The following is a 21,801-nucleotide window of genomic DNA, read 5'->3' on the forward strand; positions in this document are numbered from 1 at the left end:
AATTATCATTTTAGAGTATAGAGTTTTCATTCATTCACAGAAAATGCCCTCGTACTTTGGTGTGGTATGGATGGCCATGGACGGTGGTCTTAATCAGTAGGAAAAGCTGTACCACTTGTAAAATCACATGTGCACAGTCACATTTTATGAAGCTGTCAAGTGGGTCGGATTGTAGTCTTCTACGGACCACAATCCCTTGGCCCTGGGCCTAATGTTTTGCACCCTTGATTTAAATGATAATATACACTCTTAGGACATTTCATTAATTACACTTTGCCATGTGACTAAGGTCTGATTGAGTTGGACTCACTTTTACCTTTAGAACGATCTTAATTCTTGTGTGGTCCATGTTGATATGATAGCTTCACACAGTTACTAAACATTCAAATTAAATAAGAGTTCTTTTGCCTCAGAGGTCCATATGAACTAGCATAAATTCCCATATTTGGTCACATATTTGTCTAAATTATGTGTTTATTACAAAGTAGCAGCTGCTTAATAAATTTAGGCTTTATCCAGGAATAGAAGTGCAGTTTATATACTGAAACTCCCCTTTTTAGTTCACCAAATTCTGTCTACAGAAAAGAGACAGTTCTCTGCATCCTTGTTTTTCTTTTGCTTTGATGGCTGTTTTTGTCCACAAACATACCTGAGAGACTGAACCACTGATCTAAGTATAGCCAGTCCTCACTGAACCGCTTCCTGCAGGATGCTGGCCTAGCTATTTTGTTCTGTTATACAATACTCTCCATCCTCAGCATCAATCTGTGAATCTCACTAACCCCGAAAAGGATGCTTTATCTCGTTGTTGTTGTTTTTTTAAATAAATTTTTTAAAAAGTTTTTTAGTTTTTAGGTGTTATTTTAGGTTATTTACATGTCTACACATCACCGAGTGAGTCGAAGATAAATTACAGCACCTCTAATTTTGACAAGTATCGGACCCGGATAGGTGAAAGGGAGGAAAAAAAAGCTCGTTAAGCTGTTTAGCAACGCCCAACCTTAGCCCCGCCCTCTTCCAGCTCAACACGGTTATCTAGCGGGGGAGTCTCCCTGTCACTCATTATATATCAAAGAAGCCATTGGTTGGCTTTAACGTCCATCAAACGCTAAATCCTCTCCTTGGACATCTGATTGGTGAATATGGTCCGTGGGCGTGCCCCCGTCCTCAAAGGATTTTCCCCGGAGTGGCCAGACGGGCTGGGGGACACAGGATGGCAGAGCTAATAGGAGTATCTAACGGGACATGCGGACGGGCTGATTTCTTCTAATATTTCAAGTGCTGGTGAGGGCCTTATGATACTTTTTACAGCGAATAATAACACCCTTTATCATAATGGTGAAATCTGTGCGGGTATTTCTGCTTATTTTTGTCTCATTAGTCCAAACTAAGAAGTCGACCACTGGACATGAGCTAGCTAAGTGGTCAGTTGGAGCGGACCCCGATTTGAGGATAATAAACGGACTTAAAGCCTCAAACACTGAATATTATAAAACAATTACAGGGTAACTTTAATGTTTTTTAAGCATATGATTGATGCTGGCTGTGCACCGGCGTGTTGTTCAGTGTATTAGGCGCCTGGACAAAAAAACAGCTATTTAAATTTCACATTAAAAAAACTCACAGGGACGGAGGTAGATGAACAGATGTGGGTCAGCCCATCGGTAACGGGAAGCGATGGTGCGGAACACTGATTGATCGCGGTTGCCATCAGTTTACGCCTGCGCGCGTGTGAGCGTGTGTGAATGTGCGCTTATCCGTATGTGGAGAAAAGGAGTGTGTGTGTGTGTGTGTGTGTGTTTGTGTGGGTGGATTTTAATCCATAAATCATCAAAATAGCGCATTTAATCCAGTCCAGCGTGACATCCACGTGATTCAGTCAATCTGTAATCCAAATAAAGTGTTAGAGATGAAATAATGAATGACATGATGACAGTTTGGTTTTCTGTGACCCGATCTATAAAATACTCTGAAATCAAAGTGAGAAATGCTTAGTTAATATAAAGTGCTGACCCACAGCCTCTAAAAGCCATTAAATCTCGCATAATGAAGTAGTCCTCACAGATTTCAGTGTATTCCTGATAAATCTAAATTGTTTAATTGACAAATAAGTTAGCCTCTTTGCTCATTGGGTTATTATCCCTTTGGATTATACTGACTTGCGTTCAAGTAAGAAGTAAGAAGTAAGTAAGAATGATCCCGTGGGTGGTTAACCTGAACATGCAAAAGTATTGAGAATCACATGTGAATTATTAAGTAAAAAAATATGTACAAAACAAACACTCTCAAGGGTTAAATGGGCCTCTGAGGGTTGATTCTATGCCATGGATCTGTGTTTTCCTGTTATGTCTGGTCATTTAATTACAGGAGAAATGTATTTCATATGTGAGTAAATGAAACCCCACTTTAAATAAAATAATACTGCTTCAAAATATATTTTTTAATCACAGTCCTGATGGTTTTTCTTTGATGGGTGCCAGCATGTTTCATATGCTGGGAAAACTTTTAATATTTCCGTAACATGTCAAAATTAATTTAGACAACTCTGTGTGATGTCATCAGATTATATTAAACAGTAAATGAATGAAAAATGAAAGAAAGCCTTATGTTTTGGCCTTTTATTCACCCAGTAGGATTCACTGTATCCAACGCACGGCACCATCAATGTTTCACCATGAGTGCCTCTGAGAAATACTAAAACAGGAATATATATATATTTTTATATATATATTTATTCATATTTAGGGCAGTGTGACCTGACGTAATCCAAGTTGCATTATTCAGAACAGCCTCCAACACAAGAAGCTGTACTCGGCTCATAAATTGGTAATGACTCCCCCTTTCAGCTCTTAATGGAGTTCGCACGTCTGTAGTAAAGTCCTCTGGAAGCTCTGTGTGTACAGTTGTGGGCATGTAGCAGGAGGAAAGTGTGCCGGATCAAGGGATCAAAGGCATTTTTACAGCTGATGGGACTGTTTACATGCAGCTAATGGGACATTTGAGAGCCTACCTGGTGCGTTTGTACCCATTTGTGTGACTGACTGACTTACTGTGCATGGGGTTTTGTAATAATTTAAGAAGATGCAGACACTGGATGTGGGAGTGAGATGTGTTCTTCTCTGCAGCTGTGGGCAGGCTTTACTCTCCATTTCTCACTCCTAGCTTCCTTCCCTGAGTGAGAGGAAGATGAAGGAGGAGCGCTCGCTTGCTACTCTTTCACCACATGAGCACAGGGGCCCTTAAAGAACGTTGAAGAGGAGGAGGAGGTGGAAGGGGGAGGATGCATGGGAGAGCTAGTGCTGTTGCCCTGTGAACGGAGCTCTATTGTCCCGGGAACCTTTCAGCAGCTTCCCCGAGGTCCCTGTTCCTTCCCCTCCCCCTACTCGATACACTCTTTCTCCCTCAGAAACACAAACACATAAACACACACACACTTTTTTGTCTGCCTCCACTGTGTCACATCTCTCTCTTTTACACTTAGTCTCATTCACTCGCTCCTTTTCCGTCACACTCTTGTCCCGCTCGGTGTCTCTCTCATGCTCTTGCATCTGCCCCCCCCCCATTTCCCACAAGCAGCACAAGGCCTCATCCCTCCTCCTGTCCCCTCCACCCTCCTCCCACCGGGTCCCTCATTATTTCGCTTCATCAGTGTGATTGTCATGCCGGTCAGACAGTAAAAGCAAAAACATGCAATCTTCTAATTTGCATCACCTCATTTTTAAGCAGCAGACAGCGCCGCATTTCCAAAATGTTTATGCACAAAGCTAAACCTAAGCTGGGCCTTTCTGTGCCAAACCAGCCCTTGCTGACTATTCAGGGTCCTTTTGTGGGAACACATGATGGTGTAATTTTACCCTTTTGTTTTCTCTCGTTGGCGCGAGGCTGTCAGGGGTTTGCAGGGGGTCGCTGGCTAAAAAAACGGGGGCAAATGAGCGGTCTGCTGATGGGAATTGGCCTTGATGAACACAAGTGGTTCTTGTCTTTGTGAACAGCTGTAATTACACAATCTGCAATTACAGTAGCCTCCTGCTGGGACGCTGATAGCACTCCTGCTCGTATTTTTGGCGATTTATTGTATTAAAGGTATAAGGAGTGCAAGCAAAGCAGTGAGATAAGTATTGACAAAGAATAGGATGTCTATGTTTTATAGTTTTAATGGTTTAATGAGTTTTTGAAAATTTACTTTCCAGTATGCAGTCTTTATTAAATTTTAGTGGGGTTCCCTTTATCTTTTGCTATTATTAGTCTTCTGACTGGCCTCCTGTGTCTTTTCAACCTGCTTTTTTTGGCATATCTGCAAAGGAAAAACTCTGGAATCAAAATTAATAATTTTTTTCCTTTTTTTTTTGTGCAAATCTGAAACAAAAATATTTCATTGGAAACAAGTGTTTGTGCACGTTTCCATCCGTCTCCCCTGTTTGTCCTCCTTGAAGCTTCTTCCCATAGCTGCATTGTTCTAGCCAAGTGTTTGGACAGGATGGAGAGATGTGACACAGGGAGGAGGACCAGGAAACAGGAGCCAGGCTCAGACCTCAAAAACAGGAAGCAGGAGGAGACAACGATAAGATGGCTGCTCTGGGATTTCTCCTCTTTTGAACTACAGAGGGCTCGGAGTGTCTGATCAGAGGCAATCAGGGTTCAATTAAAGTTCAGAGTAGCAGTGGGTGTAAGCAAAATGAGAAAGCAGTGTATCTGGAGAAAGATATGCGGGTGTGTTTGTTTACTGCAGGTTTTGTGTTAGGATTTGTTGTTTTTGGTCTTGACCACATCCACGAATCTCTGGTTGTGTCAGATTTCCAGCTGGGCCGGTGACAAGCTGGCGCTGGGATTAGCTGGCACGCCGTATCTTCCTATCCCTAATGCTTTAATCTCCGTGCTGGTCGACAGAAGTCTCCTGGCTTTGGCACACTCTTGGTCATCGCTCTCTGGTCAACAGCCCACCCACACTTTGTTTGTTTTTCATCTCAAAATGCTGTGTTTTTAGAGCAAGAATAGGAAAAACAGGGACAGTTTACAACAAAATACAATCTCTTACTGCCACGCATGAGTAAAAATTATACCCTCATTGCAGGCTTATGGCTCTATTCTAACTTCTGATGTTTTTAGACCGAAGTAGTAATCAATAAAGTGATCAGCATTTTATTTGATGTCCTCACTTGGGACGCTTCACCTGCGTTTGTGTCTAAAACCGTTCTGTTTCTCTTGCAGTCTGCGTGCCGGCGTGAAGCCTCACCATGCCGCTGGTGAAGAGAAACATCGAGCCGCGCCACCTCTGCCGAGGGGCGCTCCCCGAGGGCATCGGCAGCGAGCTGGAGTGTGTGATGAACAACACGCTTTCCGCCATCATCCGTCAGCTCAGTAGCCTGAGTAAGACACACATTCACAGACACATTCACCAACACTAGCACGGCCGTCCTGGTAAACAAAAGGCTGCTAAAACTGTCTAGTAGAAAAAGGCATACAAGTATTTTTTTTGGGGACATGAAAAGCATCCTCAGGCTGTAACCCCGTTAATTTCAGCGTGACGATGGTACACACTGTGTGTAGCCTCTTTGTATACGGGACAAGATCACATGCTTTCATCGTTAATCCCGAAGCTGTGATTGATTTGGCCGTTGTCATGGTTACAGAGCCTGAGGTCACTGGGCTCACAGCGGCCTTGCAGCAGCCTCACATTGGAACACGGAGGGTCGAAATGTAATCCTTTTAGACAGGCGCGCAAAAAATGAACTTATCTATAGCTGTGGACATGTGACTGTAAGTGTGTGTGTGTGTGTGTGTATAGAAGTGTTTCATATCGATTATATGCTGGCTTTCTATTGCATTACATTATAACAGCACAAAGGGCAGCTATTTTCCCATTTGCCCCCTTTATCCACAGTTGCCTTCTGCTTTCATGGCAACTGTGTTTAAGGTTTGTTTCAAAACTCAGCAGCATAAATTTAAACTGTCCTTTCTGACGTTAACACCTCATCTCTTTGACCTCAAATCCATTCTCTGTCTCTTATTGTGTCAAGTTCCTGCACAGGGAGTGGGTATTTCAACAGCAGCTGTGCGGGTTAAATATAAATGCTTCAACAGGCCTGGTGGGGGTATATCTGCAGACACTGCGTGTGTGTTTGTGACCACATGTGTATAAGTGTCCATAGGAATCCCCAGAAGGGGTCAGAGTTGACCGGGGCTCTACGTGCCAGATCTGCGATTCTTCCTTCCTTTAAATGTTTTTCTTGCAGCCCATCCTGTCAGCGGGAGGGACAGAAATAGCCCTCAGTTTGTGTTTGTCATACCACACATTGTATGTTACAAAGTATTTATGTTTAAATATTTTTATTGGAATTGTACCGGAGGTGCTCTGTTTTGTTTTGTGCTTTAATATGTTTCTGTTTCACTACTGCCCAGATCCACAGTCTTGTAGTGAAGGGCCTTTTGCAGCCATTAGTTCTGTGCTAAGATTAGGCAGTTTTCCATCAGGCGATTTGTGGGTGTGTCCCGTACCTTTATGTGCATTCCATAGTGAGAACCTCCCCGGTCGGACTTCTTCAGGGCCATATATGTGGCATGAGGAAGTATCTGCTCTGGGGTAAGACCTTGAGAGTGACCCTGGAAACTCATGGGTGGGGCTCAAGTTGAACAACACAACCAGAACAAGTGCCTTTAAAAGAAACTCAGAAATTGATCAATTATAGGTGATGCAGGCTTTTTATTATTGTTGCTAAGTGAACTACAACGTGAATAAAGTCAGGGAGTGAAAACAAAGCAGGGAACCCGAGAAATGACCTCTGTTTTCTGAGCCTGTTCCTCTGCACATCCTTGATGGAGGGTGGTGCTCATAGCTGAAAAGCTGATATAACCGTCTCCTGTGGCAGCTCTTACATAGACAGAAAACAGTAAAACACGATAGAGGCAGCAAAGATGTAACCTGGTAGTATTTTTTTTTAAGTCCTAAAATCAGCTTTTGCCATGTAGGCAGGCTAACTTGCCTAATCTCTGCTGCTCTTCTCTGCCGTTGGTGGTTTGAAGGAACCTTTTAGCTCCCTGAGGTGCTGAGAGAATATGTTTTGGGTTCTTTAAATTGAATTGAAGTGAATTGAGGTTAGATCATAAACAAAAAAAATTGTGATCCAGTCGCATCTCAAAATGAGCTGCGGGCTTCACTGAAGCTGTGACTCATTAACTAGGGCCTGACTACCCTTTTTCACACCATGGATTTATTAAAACAACATCAACCAGTAGCATTGATTTTACTGCCACCAGTCCCACATTGCATCCCACTGGTGACTGTCACCAGTGTGACACTTCTCAACTTTGAAACAATCAACTGAAGCACCAGCCAAAAGGAGCAAAAGACACTGCTGACTCACTGTGGGGCTGTGGATTTGACATAGACTGTATGTAAAAGATGGACATAGTCACGGCATCATTGGTTTCTATTCTTTTTTCTTCCACAATGACTATATTTGGATGAGGTGTAGTCATGAGGGGGCGATCGTGGCTCAAGAGTTGGGAGTTCGCCTTGTAATCGGAAGGTTGCCGGTTCGAGCCCCGGCTTGGACAGTTTCGGTCGTTGTGTCCTTGGGCAAGACACTTCACCCGTTGCCTACTGGTGGTGGTCAGAGGGCCCGGTGGCGCCAGTGTCCGGCAGCCTCGCCTCTGTCAGTGCGCCCCAGGGTGGCTGTGGCTACAATGTAGCTTGCCATCACCAGTGTGTGAATGTGTGTGTGAATGGGTGGATGACTGGATATGTAAAGCGCTTTGGTGTCCTTAGGACTATTAAAGCGCTATATAAATACAGGCCATTTACCATTTACCATGAGTTATCAGCTTGCAATCTTGGTTAGCAAGTGGCTCCTCCATCCATCCATTCACTTCCGCTTATCCTTTTCAGGGTTGTGGGGGGCACTGGAGCCTATCCCAGCTGTCATAGGGCGAGAGGCGGGGTACACCCTGGACAGGTCGCCAGTCTAACACACGGGGACAGACAACCATTTGCGCTCACATTCACTCCCGCATTCACACCTATGGGCAATTTGGATTAACCAGTTAACCTATCCCCACTAACTGCATATCTTTGGATGGTGGGAGGAAGCCGGAGTACCCGGAGGGAACCCACCCAAACACGGGGAGAACATGCAAACTCCACACAGAAAGATGGTGGAATTGAACTCAGGACCTTCTTGCTGTGCAGCAACAGTGCTAGGCACCGTGCTGCCACCAAGTGGCACCTATAAACTATAAATATTGAACAGACAGGGCTAATTGCCATATGAGTAATATACTAGAATTTAATTCATTAAACATACCACAAACACACTAAAGAGGTCCAGTTGAGTTGGTCACGGTGAAATGTTCCATTTTTGCTCAAAATTCATCCTCAAAAACACACTGTCAAAAAATTAAAGTCGGCATTAAGAGATGATGAGCAGTTCCTGATGTTTCTAAACAAGAAAAGGAAGATATTAAGATTTTGGGTTCATCCACTTCTCAGGAGAAGGCTCAGCAGGGGCACTTTTATGGTTTGATCCAGGAGATGAAGCTGTATCACTGCCGCTTTTGTACATATTTCAGGATGTCGGTGGGACAGTTTGAGTTCTTGTTGGCAGAGTTGGGACCACATCTAAGAAGGCAGAGAAATAATTTCAGAGTGCTGATTAACCTGAAGCGATGTCTAGCTGCGTGTTGGTGCCAAAACCGTATTATCCTACTATTCATGTTGCTGGTCATATCATTGTACATCCAGTACCTTGGTGTGGTTTTAGCTATGAGCACACCGGATTGGTCTGATTGGTCAGTTTTGTTTATACATATGCGAAAATCTGAAAAATCAAACTTGATCCAAAAAACAAATGCTGCAAATTTGCTATAGAGACCAAAAGTTTTTTTAAGAGTCATGGGAGTCCATGGGGATTTTTGAGTCAGCCTGAGTTGGTCATTTATGGAACTGCAGTTTTTGGAACTTCCTTGTTTGCCCCATTTTTGAGCCAGGGAGTGTGCTGCATGGAAATAAAGAGGAGGGTTATGTGTACAGCGAGAGCCTGGATATTCATCTGCAGCAGTGACCTGTTAAAATCAAATGGGTGACGACAAGCAAACTGCTTTATATTTAGATGGAGCATTATCAGTACTCAACTTTTACTTAAAACATTGACAATGAGGCTTATTTATTACATAACAGCAGTTGTTGCGGCAGGAGAGAATGTGTTATTTACTATCCTGGTTAGCTGCTTTAGTCACTGTAGCATCTGTATCCACACAGACGAATTCATATTATGGTTTGGATTGTGTGTTTTCAGCTAACAATCAATTATTCATGAGGATTGTTGCTATATGGAGTTGTATGAGACACCATTTCCTGCAGACTCCTGTTTCACGTTGTGTCACATTACCGGTGTATTGATTGGACTTTGGTCTCTGAGGGGTTTCTCTTGGCTCCAGGTAACGATTAAAAGTCTCTCTCTCATATTTCTCTTTCTCCTTCTGTTGTTTTTTCTTTTCCCAGGCAAACATGCGGAGGACATATTTGGCGAGCTGTTTAATGAGGCCAACACCTTCTACCTGCGTGCCAACTCTCTCCAGGATCGCATTGACCGGCTGGCTGTCAAGGTCACACAGCTGGACTCCACTGTGGAGGAAGGTGAGTCACAGGGTTGAAGTCTGGTGTGGGGGGATGCACACTAAGCTATCATTCATTGGTGAAGTCCTGCTGATCTCATGTTTTCTGCGTACTGAATGGCTTTTGTAAGCTATTTTTGTCCTTCCAATGATGAATCATTTGTCCTCTTTTCCTCTTTTTGTGTTCTTAGTTTCCTTGCAAGATATCAACATGAGGAAGGCCTTCAAGAGCTCCACCACTCAGGACCAGCAGGTGGTGTCCAAGAGCAGCGTTCCCACTCCGGTCAAAGAGATGTACAACCTGAGCGACAAGCCTCCACCTCTCAACATACTAACACCTTACAGGTTGGTGTTGCTGAGGCACAACACACCCAAACAGCTGGATGGGCTTAAGTGATAATAAATAACTCTTATTTCTTACTTACTTTCTTACTTTGGTTAGTGTCAGTCCCAAAAAGATTTTAATTCAGTGGTTTTAAAAAGGGCTTAAATCTTAAAACATTTTCCGGAGGTTTTCATTGGCTTTTTCTTGCTTCTACATGAAGAGTGAAAAACCAGAATTGGTACTATTTCGTACCATGTTTGGTCACTGCCTTTATGCAGTGTGCTTTTCAGTACTTGTGTGCATTACATATTTAGCATGTCTTGCTCCAGTGGGAATCCTAACTCCTAATCCTGACTACATGGCACACTTTGCTCACTTTTTTCCATTCTCTCGGCATCGCTCTGCCTTATCCTGTCATTTCCTGTTATGTTCTCTTTGTGATAAAAAAAGCTGGAGCTCTATTAGTAGTTTCATTCCTTTTCTTCCATTAGCCTCAACATCTGCAGTATTCCTAGCTTTGCGTGTCTCATTTCCAGCAAATGATGCTGCCACTGTGTCCATCATCTCTTTGTATCTTAAGGATCAATACACTTACTGATTCTACTTAACGTGGCTTTGCATAAGAAGGCGGTTGTTTATCGTCATAACTTTCTCGGGTTTTGTCTCTGTAGGGATGACCACAAGGAGGCGCTTAAGTTCTACACAGACCCCTCCTACTTCTTTGACCTGTGGAAAGAAAAGATGCTGCAGGACACGGAGGACAAGAGGAAAGAGAAGAGGAAGCAGAAGGTACCATATTGACTTAGAGCATATTATACAGTGTGCAAGGACAGGTCTGATATTAAGCATTTATTTGGGTGTCAAACACAGGTGCTTGCAATTTTACATTTTGAGGTGCTCTTGGGCACCTCAAAATGTAAAATTACCACATAAAACATACCACATAAAATTGTATTTTTAGTCCAACTCATTCTGATGGATAGAGAAATGTACATTTTTCATATCTTAAACAACTCTTAATAAAGAGTGCTGCTTATTTTAACCTAATATCACCTAAAATCTATTGGCTTACTCTTTCTTCCAGGAGCAGAGGCGCTGTGTGGATGGGACACTACAGAGGGAGGTCAAGAAGGTCCGCAAAGCGAGGAACCGTCGGCAGGAGTGGAATATGATGGCTTTGGATAAGGAGCTGAGGCCAGACCATCGACACACCATACACCGGGACAGAGGCGCTTCCTCTGAGGGCTCGATGTCACCAGAGAACAGGTAGATAGGCAAACACCAGTGTGCTCTTAGTTTTCATCACATTTTATTCTTACACATGAGGCTGCATTTATATTTTCCTCATCAGGGGACACGGGCTGGATCAGCACCACTACCCCAACAGTATGAACCATGCTGGTCATGCCCACACCTACTCCGGCCCTCCACCCAGCGCCCTAGTTGCCCAGATGGCTGCCGGACACGCACCACGCGGAGGAGGTGAACACGACAACAGAGGCAGGACCATGATGGCCTATCAGGGTGGCACACTGGGCCGCTCTCACCACCACCACGTCCCATTGCCTCCTCCACCCACTGAGGTTATGAACGGTGGCTCTATGTCTCTCCCACCAGTGGACTACAGGTAAATGGATTCATCTGCTTATTAGTTTTCTCGCATTTTCCAGCAATAAGCAAAGCAAAAAAGCTTCACAAAACATTCTGTTTAAACTTTATGCACAGTGCATATGCAGGAACCTCATCCCAATCACTACTGACGCTATACAGTAGGCCAGACAGTTTATTTTGCCATAAGCTGTATTTAATTGTCCACTATATCACTAATAGTTCAGTATTTTCTTCACATTTCTGCCCAATGCTAATGCTTTTGCATTATTTTACATTTAAAAAAAAATTAAATTTAAACATTGTGATACACTTAGATTTTGAACAAACAAAAACATTCAGGGCCCATGGGCAGGTGCAGTCTTTAAATATGAGAAAACAAATCAGAAACATGAGACACAAATATCAAATCCCAGCACAACTCAGCTCCTTATTTAGCTTCGGTTCCCAGAGGAGCTGGAAGCTATCCCAGCAGTCATTAGGCAGGTTCAGGTTCCTGCACAGGTCGCCAGTGAAAGTGATTTTGCTGCTTCAGAAGACTTTGACTCTATTTTATTTTATAAAGTAAAACTTTCTTCTTATAATTTCTTCTTATATTTTAGGTTGTATCAAATACTTAAAAAAAAGCCAGCACAAAGCTCTTACTTGAGTCTACTGTTGTAAAGTTTGAGCTAATGCTGCCACCTAGTGAGTTAGTATTTTTTGGTCTTCAAACTGTGGGCTTCCCACCAGAAGATATGTACTGACACGGAGCTGAATAAATTTGATTTACATCAACATTATCATGCTCATCTTTACTTTTAAGGAGGGAAATGTGAGAAAAAGTCACAGAAGTGTCAGAAAACAAAATTATTGTTAACTCTATTCACTCTCTTGTTCTTCCTCGCAGTATGGACGGCTATGCCAACACTGGTCCTCCTCCCCCTCCTCCTGCTCCTGTCATCCCTTCTGCTCAGACGGCCTTTGCCTCACCTCCTGGAGGTCCTATGCCTCCCGGACCAATGGCTGGTGCTGCCGGCTATGCTCCGCCTCCACCACCTGTATCTGGAGCCCAAGCTGCTCCACCTCCTCCTGGTCCTCCACCTCCTCCACTTCCAGCTGGTGCCTCCCACTCCACAACCCACAAGATGTCCTCCGCTGCATCCGCTGAGACCACAGCGGTCAACGACGCCCGCAGCGATCTGCTAGCTGCGATACGTATGGGTAAGAATTGTGCCTGTAAAAATGTGTCCTTTTCATGTAAATTTGTCCTCTTTGGAAATGTTTACATTTATTTTAATGTATTTATTTTTAACGATGCCTTTTATGAGTTTTCACGTTGTCTTATAACTTGTGTAATAATTGTGTAGTTAAAAAACACTTCATATTTTTCTGCAGGCATACAGCTGAAGAAAGTACAGGAGCAGCAGGAGCAGCAGGCAAAGAGAGAGCCGGTTGGAAATGACGTGGCCACCATCCTGTCGCGACGCATCGCTGTGGAATACTCCGACTCGGAGGATGACTCCGAGTTGGAGGAGAATGATTGGTCAGATTAACACGAAGGCGTAAACACACACACCAAAAGACACGCAGTCGATTGCTCTCACGCTCACCTGAAAAACGCCCACTTTTCCACGTTCACAGGTGGTCACAGACTTAGTTGCTGGAAACACACACATTACACCTACACACAGTCACATGCTGTGGGTTGATATAAGCTGAATGGTCCAAGACTGGAAATCTGGGGTTGTATTTGGGATGCATAAACACTGTAAAGAGACAAGTAATATAATGTAAAGCTGACCACCCTGTGAAACACTAACACTGAGAACTGATGACTACATTACAAGTATTGTGAATACACCCCAGTGGATGTTTCTCTACCTGTTATTACACTATAGACACCCTGTGAAGGTGCTTATTTTCAACACATTCTCATCCCTGGGCGTCAAATAAAGGCATCCTGTCAGATATCACCGTGTCACACAGATGCACACAAATTGGCCTTTGGCATCCTATCTGTGGCAATATCACAGGCCAAGAGATACCGTCCTCTATTTTGCAGCATTTTTGCATTTATTAACTATTAATAGAATAGATGACAGAAAGACAGATAGATAAAAGATGCTGGAGTAAGGCCTCAGCCACGGTACATGGCACCCACGCACTCCTAACTAAAATGTGCGCTGTACTTTCTGCAAGTCTGCTAGCGTCTGAGTGATGTCAGTTGTCACTTTTAAAAGAAGATCGATGGAGACTCCCAGCTGTTAACCTCTGTTGGGGTTGTCACCGTGGAGGTGGTGCTGAGGGTATTTAACCTACTTTTAATCATGCAAGTTACTTTAGACAAGGTGTGAAAAAACGTGTGGGTCATTACCACGTGGGCTGAAGTCTGTGCCTCAGGCGGCAGATGTCAAAGAAATATAACAGGAATGTTTACCCTGCTGTCGTGTCCGTATCTGCAGCCGAGTGTAATGGAGGCTTAGGCGTTTTATACTTGAGCGGGGGCAGCGCGAAAGCAGTCCGGACTGCCCGTCTGCCTGCAGAGAGTGTTTGTTGTCAGATGGAGGCAGTGTACAGAAATATGTGGTACAACCGGTCTGTGGGCCACACACATACATATAACTTCTAACAGACAAAGAGCTGAAGAGGAACCAATTGTCAAAAACAATGAGCTCCAGCATATGTTTTGTGCTCTTGAAGTTTTGATCTTTAATGTTAATTTCATGCTTTTCTTGTTCCCAATGAACTCCGCTGTCACTCACCTCCCTATTCCAGTCCACTCGTCAAACCTTTTCATCAGCATTTGACCTACGCATGCGTCCATTATGTCGAGATACAGGCCTTTGCAACATGAATCCTGCATTTTGAGAAATGCTGATTACGCCGTGTGTTTAAATGTGCTGCCAAGTGGTCTTTTATTAGCACCATGAGATAGATCCTCCGTTGCAACACAGATGCCACCTTGTGCGTGCCTGTGAGGCCCAGCGGCTCAGACAAACAGGAGTGTTTAATGTCCTGGGAATGAGAACAGGTTGTTATTTTATGTATAGTCAAAGCTTGAGAGTGTTAGAATTATTAGAAACTTTCCTCTTGAGCTAACCAATGTACCTTTTTTAAAAACTATTTTTACTGAAACACTTATGCTGTAGATCACCAAGCGAGACTTTAATGTGTAGACAATAACTGGAATTTATGGAGGAGCTGGCTGCAGAACAGATGACCAGAACGAGCATCTGAAATACTTTGGGGATGGACGGATGGATGAGAGACTTACTGATGAAGAGTATGATACGCTATTGAGCCGCTTGCTGTCGCTCACTGCTGTGAGGGAGGGATATCGGGATTGGGGAGGGCAGGGGCATGTATATGCTAGTGTCAGCTGTGTAACCTTTGACCCAGAGAAAAATAAAATGATGAATGAACAAAAATTACTGGGTTTCTGTGTCTCTTCCCTGTTGTCATAGGAACGACAAATACCTGGCCCTTCAGTTTCCATGGGAACAGTACAGCTAAGAAGGGAGTTGCCAGGGAAACAGAAGAGTGCGAAAAGGGAGGGGCAAGGATGAACAAAGGGAGTCCAGGCAGGAGTTTTATGCACAGCACATGTTTGGTTTTAATACAAAATTAACAAGATCTCTCAGTTGAGTGAACTAACCAAAGCAATAAAAAGTACAACTAACACCTTGGAAAAATAGACAGCACGGTCACACAAATGTGTTTTTTTTTCTTTTTACAATATCTCAGTTAAGTTAGTGCATGTTGATTATCGTTTATATTTTGCAGATACTTAAATTGTTGTGCCATTTTCATTCCCCCAAAAATAAAGTGCATTTCACATTGAGAACTACGCATACGTTTACACAAGATGCTCTTACCGTTTCCGTGGTATCTCCAAACCCAACCCTAAAACGCACAGACACGCACACACACATACCCACACATTCGCGGACCCTTGAGCAAGGCTGGGCAATTACCTTTCCTAAGGGATCACATGAGAAACTGGGACTGTTGTTGAAGCTTGAACCAATTTGCTGAATTCTGCTCAAATAATATCACTAAGCTGGACCATATCCTCATTTAGATTTGACAGCATTTCTAGTAGATAACGGTATATGGCGTAAGCATAAATTGAGGCTATGGTCCGGGAAGGCCACAAAGGGCACTGGCGGTGGCTCCCGAGCCAGGCAGAACCCCATGTACTAATGAGCGATGAATTAATTGAAAAAGAGAGGAGAGGTGGGGCGCAGAAACAAGAACAAACAGCTTGTATTGGGGGGGGATTCATATATAGATGGAGAACTCTGAAATTCAGGTAAATTATCTCCAATTTATCCTTTGACGTTGACATGTCCAGGGTGTACCCTGGCAGCAGGGTGGGGCCCTCCACAACAGTCCCAGTTTCTCAGGTTTCCTCTTGGGAGCATTAATTGCCCATCCCTACCCTTGAGTGTTTTGATATTTAGCTCTAAATTAGGTCTTCTCCTGCTTAACTAAGCGCCCATTACTGGCAACATTACCCACCAAAAATAACCGCTGTTTAGTATACAACCTTAAGTACTATGACACCGTGAAACCTTTGGGTACATTAACAGGTGCGTCTACAGGTAAGTATTACATCCAACATCACAGTCGTTTGCCTTTCTTGGATACAAAGCCCTTTTTCACATGTTCAACAATGAAAATCTCAACAATACTGTTGGCCGCACACAAGAGATTCACATTCACCAATGAGAGAAAGTCAAGTACCACCAAAACATCTCCCATACGCTTAGCCAAGCCTTCCTAATCGTCCTGTAACCAGCCTTGACAAACTGGTGCATATTGAAGCGAGGAAAGTAAAGTCTTAACTGAACAAAGAGTCCACATTAACAGCCAAAGTGGAGAAATGTCACTGAAAATATGGTGCAACTTTAACTCATCCTGTAGTTTGACTGGCTTTGGTAGCACCATGCACGGTGGGTATAAAGTCCCTCCTCTTCGGCATGCCTTATTTACAGAAACACACAAGTCGAGAGAGTCGATTAAACAAGTTGATAAATACTACATTCAGAAAAAGGCTTTACAGCGCGGTTAATATCAAGACAACATCAGAATCCGAAAGAAGTCAGGCCAGACTGAAGTGGAAAAAAATAGAACTTCTCAATGAATATAACAAAATAGACTTTTCTCCAAAGGTAAAGTAACAAGAGTTTGTGATGGTTTGTGGTGTGCCAGTCTGACCTGTCGGTGCTAATCAAATGACTACAGGGTGCAGCCTGACACTGTGCACAAGTTCACATACAAGGGCTACACTCCAATGCTTGGAAATGCTGTCCTTTAACTTTCCTCACTGATCCCACCTGGTCTGAGGCCAGAAAGATTAATACTGGGAGCCCCACAAATCAGGCTCTCTGAGAGTTGGGGGAAGCAGCAAGGAAGGAAAGAAGAGGCATTATCTTTTTATTTGGAAGTAGCCTTTTTTAGCTCATAGGATCATTCAGAGGTCACTTAACGGACACCTGCCTCAACCAGACTAAATTGTTTAACGTAGAGTAAAATATTAGTGATAGAGGAGACAGAAGACACACAGCAGGGCTAGGATCCCAGTTCATTTAGAGTCCCTTACACTTTGGCTTGAGGTGCTGGAGCTCCCTCCGGCCACTGCACCCACCTCCTAGTCCCATCTCCTTCCAAGAAGCTCTACAAACACATAACGAGGCCACTTATTTCAGAATTGACAGGAAGACTTACAGCATATTCCTATAAGGTTAGAGGTCAACAGGACTTGATATGTCTCAGACCTGCATTATTCCCCCTCTGACCCACACAAGGAGACAGATTCTGGTCTGCTGAGCTGATGGATCACACGCACACACCCAGAGACCATGCAAAACAGTCCCAAATCACACATTTGAGATTACAAAACTCAGGACGGACAGTTCGTATGCTCACAAAAGGCAGAGGCAACAGGAAAATAAAGTTCACATTTTCACCCCGGTGTGATAAATGATTGAAGACCGATGTAGGGTTGTGGAGAAATGAGGCAGTGGTGTCACTGTTATGAATGAGTAGTTTCATCCTCTTTTTTTTTCTTTTTCCCTCAGCCATGGGAGTGATTATGTGTCTGTCATCCATTTGAAGATGTATCTCTGAAGCATCACTCATAGTTCGCTGAGCCTGTTCTCTGCAACACATCGCCAAGATGGTACTTGACTCTGCAGGAAGAAGTCGTGGTGGGATGTAGATGTTATTGCTGTCTGAGTATTGCTTCGCGTCTAAAAAATAACTACCAATCACAGGCTAGTTATTGCTGAATAGAAAATAAGGAATCGACGATTTCGAGAAGGTTGCAGACCTATTTTAAAACCAAAATATTCTGGAGAACTAGCTCAGAGCAGCTGAGGAGTGATGTGGAATGATCATTATCAGAGCGTCTGAAGCAAATGCTGCAACAAAAACCTCTCCTGTGACCTTGGTGCAATGATTTTAGCTCTTTCAATGTGAGGTACATTATACATAAACACAATTATTTGGGTCATGGTGACATCAGGAAACCACGGCACATTGCCTGCAGCGACCTGTGTGACCTACCACACTGAACTCAGGAAGAGCAATGAGGGACCTGCATGCAAATTAAACCGGGCCATTACATGCACACCTATTAACCAGGTTGAGGCTCTTCGGGAGGAAAACATGATCAAATAAAATAAATAGTATAATTTTGCTACTCTGGCTCCATTTATTTGATCAGCTCTGTTAATTTCATCACCCATGTTATTCCTTTAGGAATAATAGACCAGCTGTTTTTCTTTTATGTTTGAAATGTAAATCTCCCCTCAGGAGGTGGAGGAGGAGAGGTATACAGTTATGTTATATAATCCAACAGGCCTCTATATGGTTTGATGCCTCCATCCATACTAATAAAAAATGAAAGAGGGGGCTAATGGGGAAAGTCTCTCAAGTGCTTTGTCTTGGCCCTCAGAGATGCGAGCTGAACTAAAATACCTCCAGAAAGGGGGGGAAAAAGGGATGAGAACATGAGAGAGGGGAGAAAAGAAAGAGGGAGCGGCTTGATTTCTTTCCGTTGAGAACGCAGGGCGCAGATCAGAGAGCTCCAGGTCTATTTATATCTCTCCGCGGCTGTTTAGCTTTCGACGCACGTTCAGAGTGCAGCAGCAGAGCTGCCGGGTTGCTGCTGCTCCAGACGGGCTTTGCTGTGGAAATGCCTGCGTACTGAGCCGCGCCGGCTCCCTCCCTCCTTCCTTCTCCGCTCACCACAAACGAATGCGCCGTGAGGTTTTTACACAAACACACACGCAGACACACATGCACACAGGCAGGCGCAAACTAACAATTCCTCCCTGTTGGTGGAAAATAAGCACATGTCCTCAAGTGGTCCGGTTCCGCTTAGTGTATGCATGTCTTATATATACAGCTGCTGCCTTTAACATGTGATGCACTCAGTGCTCTCTGCAGACATGAGGAAGGGCGTGGCGTGGGTTGAACGGGAGGAAGCGGGATGCAGTCCCGATAGTGGCCTTTATTGGGGAAGACAGTGAGATACTTTGCCCTGTGGTACGTGTATCAAAGAAAAAAAATGCCATCTAGCCATCCATCCATGCATCCATTTGGCTGTGGATGATTAACCAATCTGCGTCTGCCACTGACATCTCCAGGCCAGAGCTCAAGCCACAGCCCTCTACCACTGCCCCGGACCTCCTCTGCTGCTGCTCTCTCTTTGGCACTGGTAAGATCCAGTGAGGAGCAGAGCTGACCCAGGTTGCCTCTCTTTCTTCCCACCTGGGTCTGCTTGGTCAGACATCACTCGGAGTCCGTGCACGGTGGGCCACACTGGTGGGAACACAGCCGCAGCACACCAGCCACAGCGCCTTCTGAATCTCCTGGTTCCTGAAGGCATAGATGACCGGGTTTATGACCGAATTGTAGGTGGCAGGCACCAGCGTGGCGTAGGTATAGAGCGGCGGGTACGTGTAGTCAGCGATGAGCGAGTAGACAGTGAATGGCATCCAGCAGGCGGCAAAGGTACCCAGGATGATGGCTAGGGTGGACACGCCCTTTCGGGTTGTGACGTAGTGGGGTGTGGCAGCCAGGAAGTGGTGCTGCAGAGCGATTTGGTGAGCGTGGCGCATCACGATCTTGCAGATCTGGACGTAGAGTTGCAGCATGAGACCGAAGAGCAGCAAGAAGGAGACAGACAGCACGGCGATGTTATTTTTTGTCAGCGGCCGCACCACGCTGCATGTAGCCGCCTCCGCTAGGCAGTTGACCCCTGTGACGGGCAGCAGGCCTAGACAAAGGGACAGGCCCCACAGCAGCACAAGCATGGTGTAGGTGAAGGCTGCCGTCCGCTCTGAGTTGTAGGTGAGGGCGTAATACAATGATAGGTATCGGTCAATAGTGATAGCCAGCAAGCTAAAGACAGAAGCAGAGAATGAGGCCACTATCAAGCCCACAGTCAGCAACTGGGCTGAATCAGAGCGAAGCAAGTAGGCACAGGTGAAGTGCAGCACGAGGCCCAGGCCAGCCAGCAGGTCAGCCAATGCCAGGCTGCCGATCAGCAGAAACATGGGAGCTCTGAGCGCCGGGTTCTGCCAGATCACAAGCACCACCAGAGCATTCTCACAGGCTATCAGAGTCCCAGATGAGCACAGCACAATGTCCCAGGGGTTGACCAGCAGCGGCAGCTGGCTGGGTCGCAGGGAGTCTTCCGGTGGAAGCGTCCCCAGGCTGGTGCTGTTGTCCATTGGTCCACCACCTCCGCTGGCCCAAGCTGTGGAATCAGGAGCCAGCCAGCTGGGGGTGACTGGTGGCTCTTCACTCATTGTGCCCCCCGTCTGAAATTGGCAAAAACAAATACAGGTCACCCTGATGTTATGCATACTTTGATGGCCAAAAAGAGCACAAGAAGCTTCATATAAACCGGCCACAAGTGCCTCTTTTTCCATGTTTTGGGCTTTTTACATGGGAAGACAAAAACAGGGGCCGTTTCATCAGTCCTGTCTGCATCATACATCTCAATCCATGCTGTTAAGACCCAGGGTAACTCATTCCACAGACAGTCAAGGTTATATACAGTGCAGGTGGTGCACAGAACTTTAAGAGCAAATTAGCAAACCCTCACATTACCTCAATGTTGGTTGAATTAAATAAAAGAAAAATCTGTATTTTTCATTTGCATCCTTTTAAAACAATAAAAGCCTGCGCTGAAGAAGAAATACGCTGATCCATACGGCTAACTGGTATTTTCCTTTGGGAATTTAACCCATGACTGCTAAGGAGATTATAACACTTTTTTAATGTGGCAAGAGAAAAAATCCCAAGAGGATAACATAAAGCAGAGCATGCTTTGCAGAAAAAAATCCCAGGCCAAGACAGCCAATATCGATAAACTACCAGAGGCGATAGCAGTAAGTTAATTCACAGACAAGTCCCGCTCTCCACAACAGAATACACCGCACCCGTTATCTCAGGAATTGCTTGTTTCTTCCTCTCATACCACAAGTGCCGTTTTATCTTGTGCACCTTGCATAAGAAACACACTGGCTGCTCCACGTCAGCAAAAGGATGCTGTAGGGGGAGGAAAAAACCACACGCACACACACAGGCGGCATCTTTCCATGCATGTCAAGGATGCTCAATAATGCGCCTCCACACCCAGCCTACCTTGACTCTGTGAGCTGAGACTTCCCGGTCTAGATTGAAGAACGACAGCCTGACATTTCCACGGTATCTCACTGTGGACGGAGACGCAGCTCGGGAGAGGGGGATAAATGGAAGCAGAAAAGAGCGCGGAGCGGCTCTGCCGTTAACGGCGCATCGCTGTGGACTGCGGCTGTGCAGGGAGCAGCGAGCGGAGCAGCGGCGGAAGAGATGAAGAGGAGGTGTGAGTGCGAGGGGGGGTGGAGGGGTGATGAAGGAGGAGTCCCAAATGGACCAGATTGCCAGAGACCGGCTGAACTCAGTTAAAGAGCTAAATGTGTCTAGTCCATGGCGTCTCAAGGACAAAGACAGGTGTGAAGCGCGCGCGCACAGGTGTCTGCGCTCTAGCACGGCACGGTTTGCTTATTCTGACATGATTTCTGTGCAAAGAGCACACATATGATAGTGCAACACTGGATCCTAATCTCATGAGGTTTGATCACCTGATCTGCAGGGTTTTGTTAGTTTCTATGACCCCTACCCCCACCCGGCTTTTTTCTCCTTTTTGCTACCCGACTCGAGTTTCACGCGTGAAGGTGCTGGATGCAGAGGCTCGGTTTCCTCCCGCGACGCCCTGC

General features: G+C 44.8%; 2 protein-coding genes across 2 annotated transcripts; one reads left to right on the forward strand and one right to left on the reverse strand.

Annotated features, from left to right (window-relative positions):
* Positions 1-1,180: 1,180 nt before the first annotated feature.
* Positions 1,181-14,877, forward strand: wasf3b (WASP family member 3b). Its single transcript, XM_063483657.1, has 9 exons — positions 1,181-1,284; positions 5,209-5,367; positions 9,497-9,631; positions 9,801-9,954; positions 10,606-10,723; positions 11,019-11,200; positions 11,286-11,561; positions 12,432-12,745; positions 12,920-14,877. The coding sequence occupies exons 2-9, from the start codon at positions 5,235-5,237 to the stop codon at positions 13,075-13,077; spliced, it is 1,470 nt and encodes a 489-aa protein (XP_063339727.1). The 5' UTR covers positions 1,181-1,284; positions 5,209-5,234; the 3' UTR covers positions 13,078-14,877.
* Positions 14,878-15,034: 157 nt separating this feature from the next.
* On the reverse strand, positions 15,035-21,542 carry gpr12 (G protein-coupled receptor 12). The gene is made up of 2 exons (XM_063483661.1): positions 21,188-21,542; positions 15,035-20,358 (listed from the first exon to the last, which is right to left on the reverse strand). The coding sequence occupies exon 2, from the start codon at positions 20,344-20,346 to the stop codon at positions 19,318-19,320; it is 1,029 nt and encodes a 342-aa protein (XP_063339731.1). The 5' UTR covers positions 20,347-20,358; positions 21,188-21,542; the 3' UTR covers positions 15,035-19,317.
* Positions 21,543-21,801: the final 259 nt, after the last annotated feature.

The sequence above is a fragment of the Pelmatolapia mariae genome, linkage group LG9, assembly GCF_036321145.2.
Source record: "Pelmatolapia mariae isolate MD_Pm_ZW linkage group LG9, Pm_UMD_F_2, whole genome shotgun sequence".
Taxonomy (NCBI): domain Eukaryota; kingdom Metazoa; phylum Chordata; class Actinopteri; order Cichliformes; family Cichlidae; genus Pelmatolapia; species Pelmatolapia mariae.

What these genes read in the sequence shown, in the direction of transcription:
- wasf3b (XM_063483657.1), top strand. Translation starts at nt 5,235, where the DNA reads ATGCCGCTGGTGAAGAGAAACATCGAGCCGCGCCACCTCTGCCGAGGG. An exon ending in AACATACTAACACCTTACAG is followed by an intron (nt 9,955 to 10,605) that starts GTTGGTGTTGCT and finishes TTGTCTCTGTAG; the next exon opens with GGATGACCACAAGGAGGCGC. An exon ending in AAGAGAAGAGGAAGCAGAAG is followed by an intron (nt 10,724 to 11,018) that starts GTACCATATTGA and finishes TCTTTCTTCCAG; the next exon opens with GAGCAGAGGCGCTGTGTGGA.
- gpr12 (XM_063483661.1), bottom strand. Translation starts at nt 20,346, where the DNA reads ATGAGTGAAGAGCCACCAGTCACCCCCAGCTGGCTGGCTCCTGATTCC.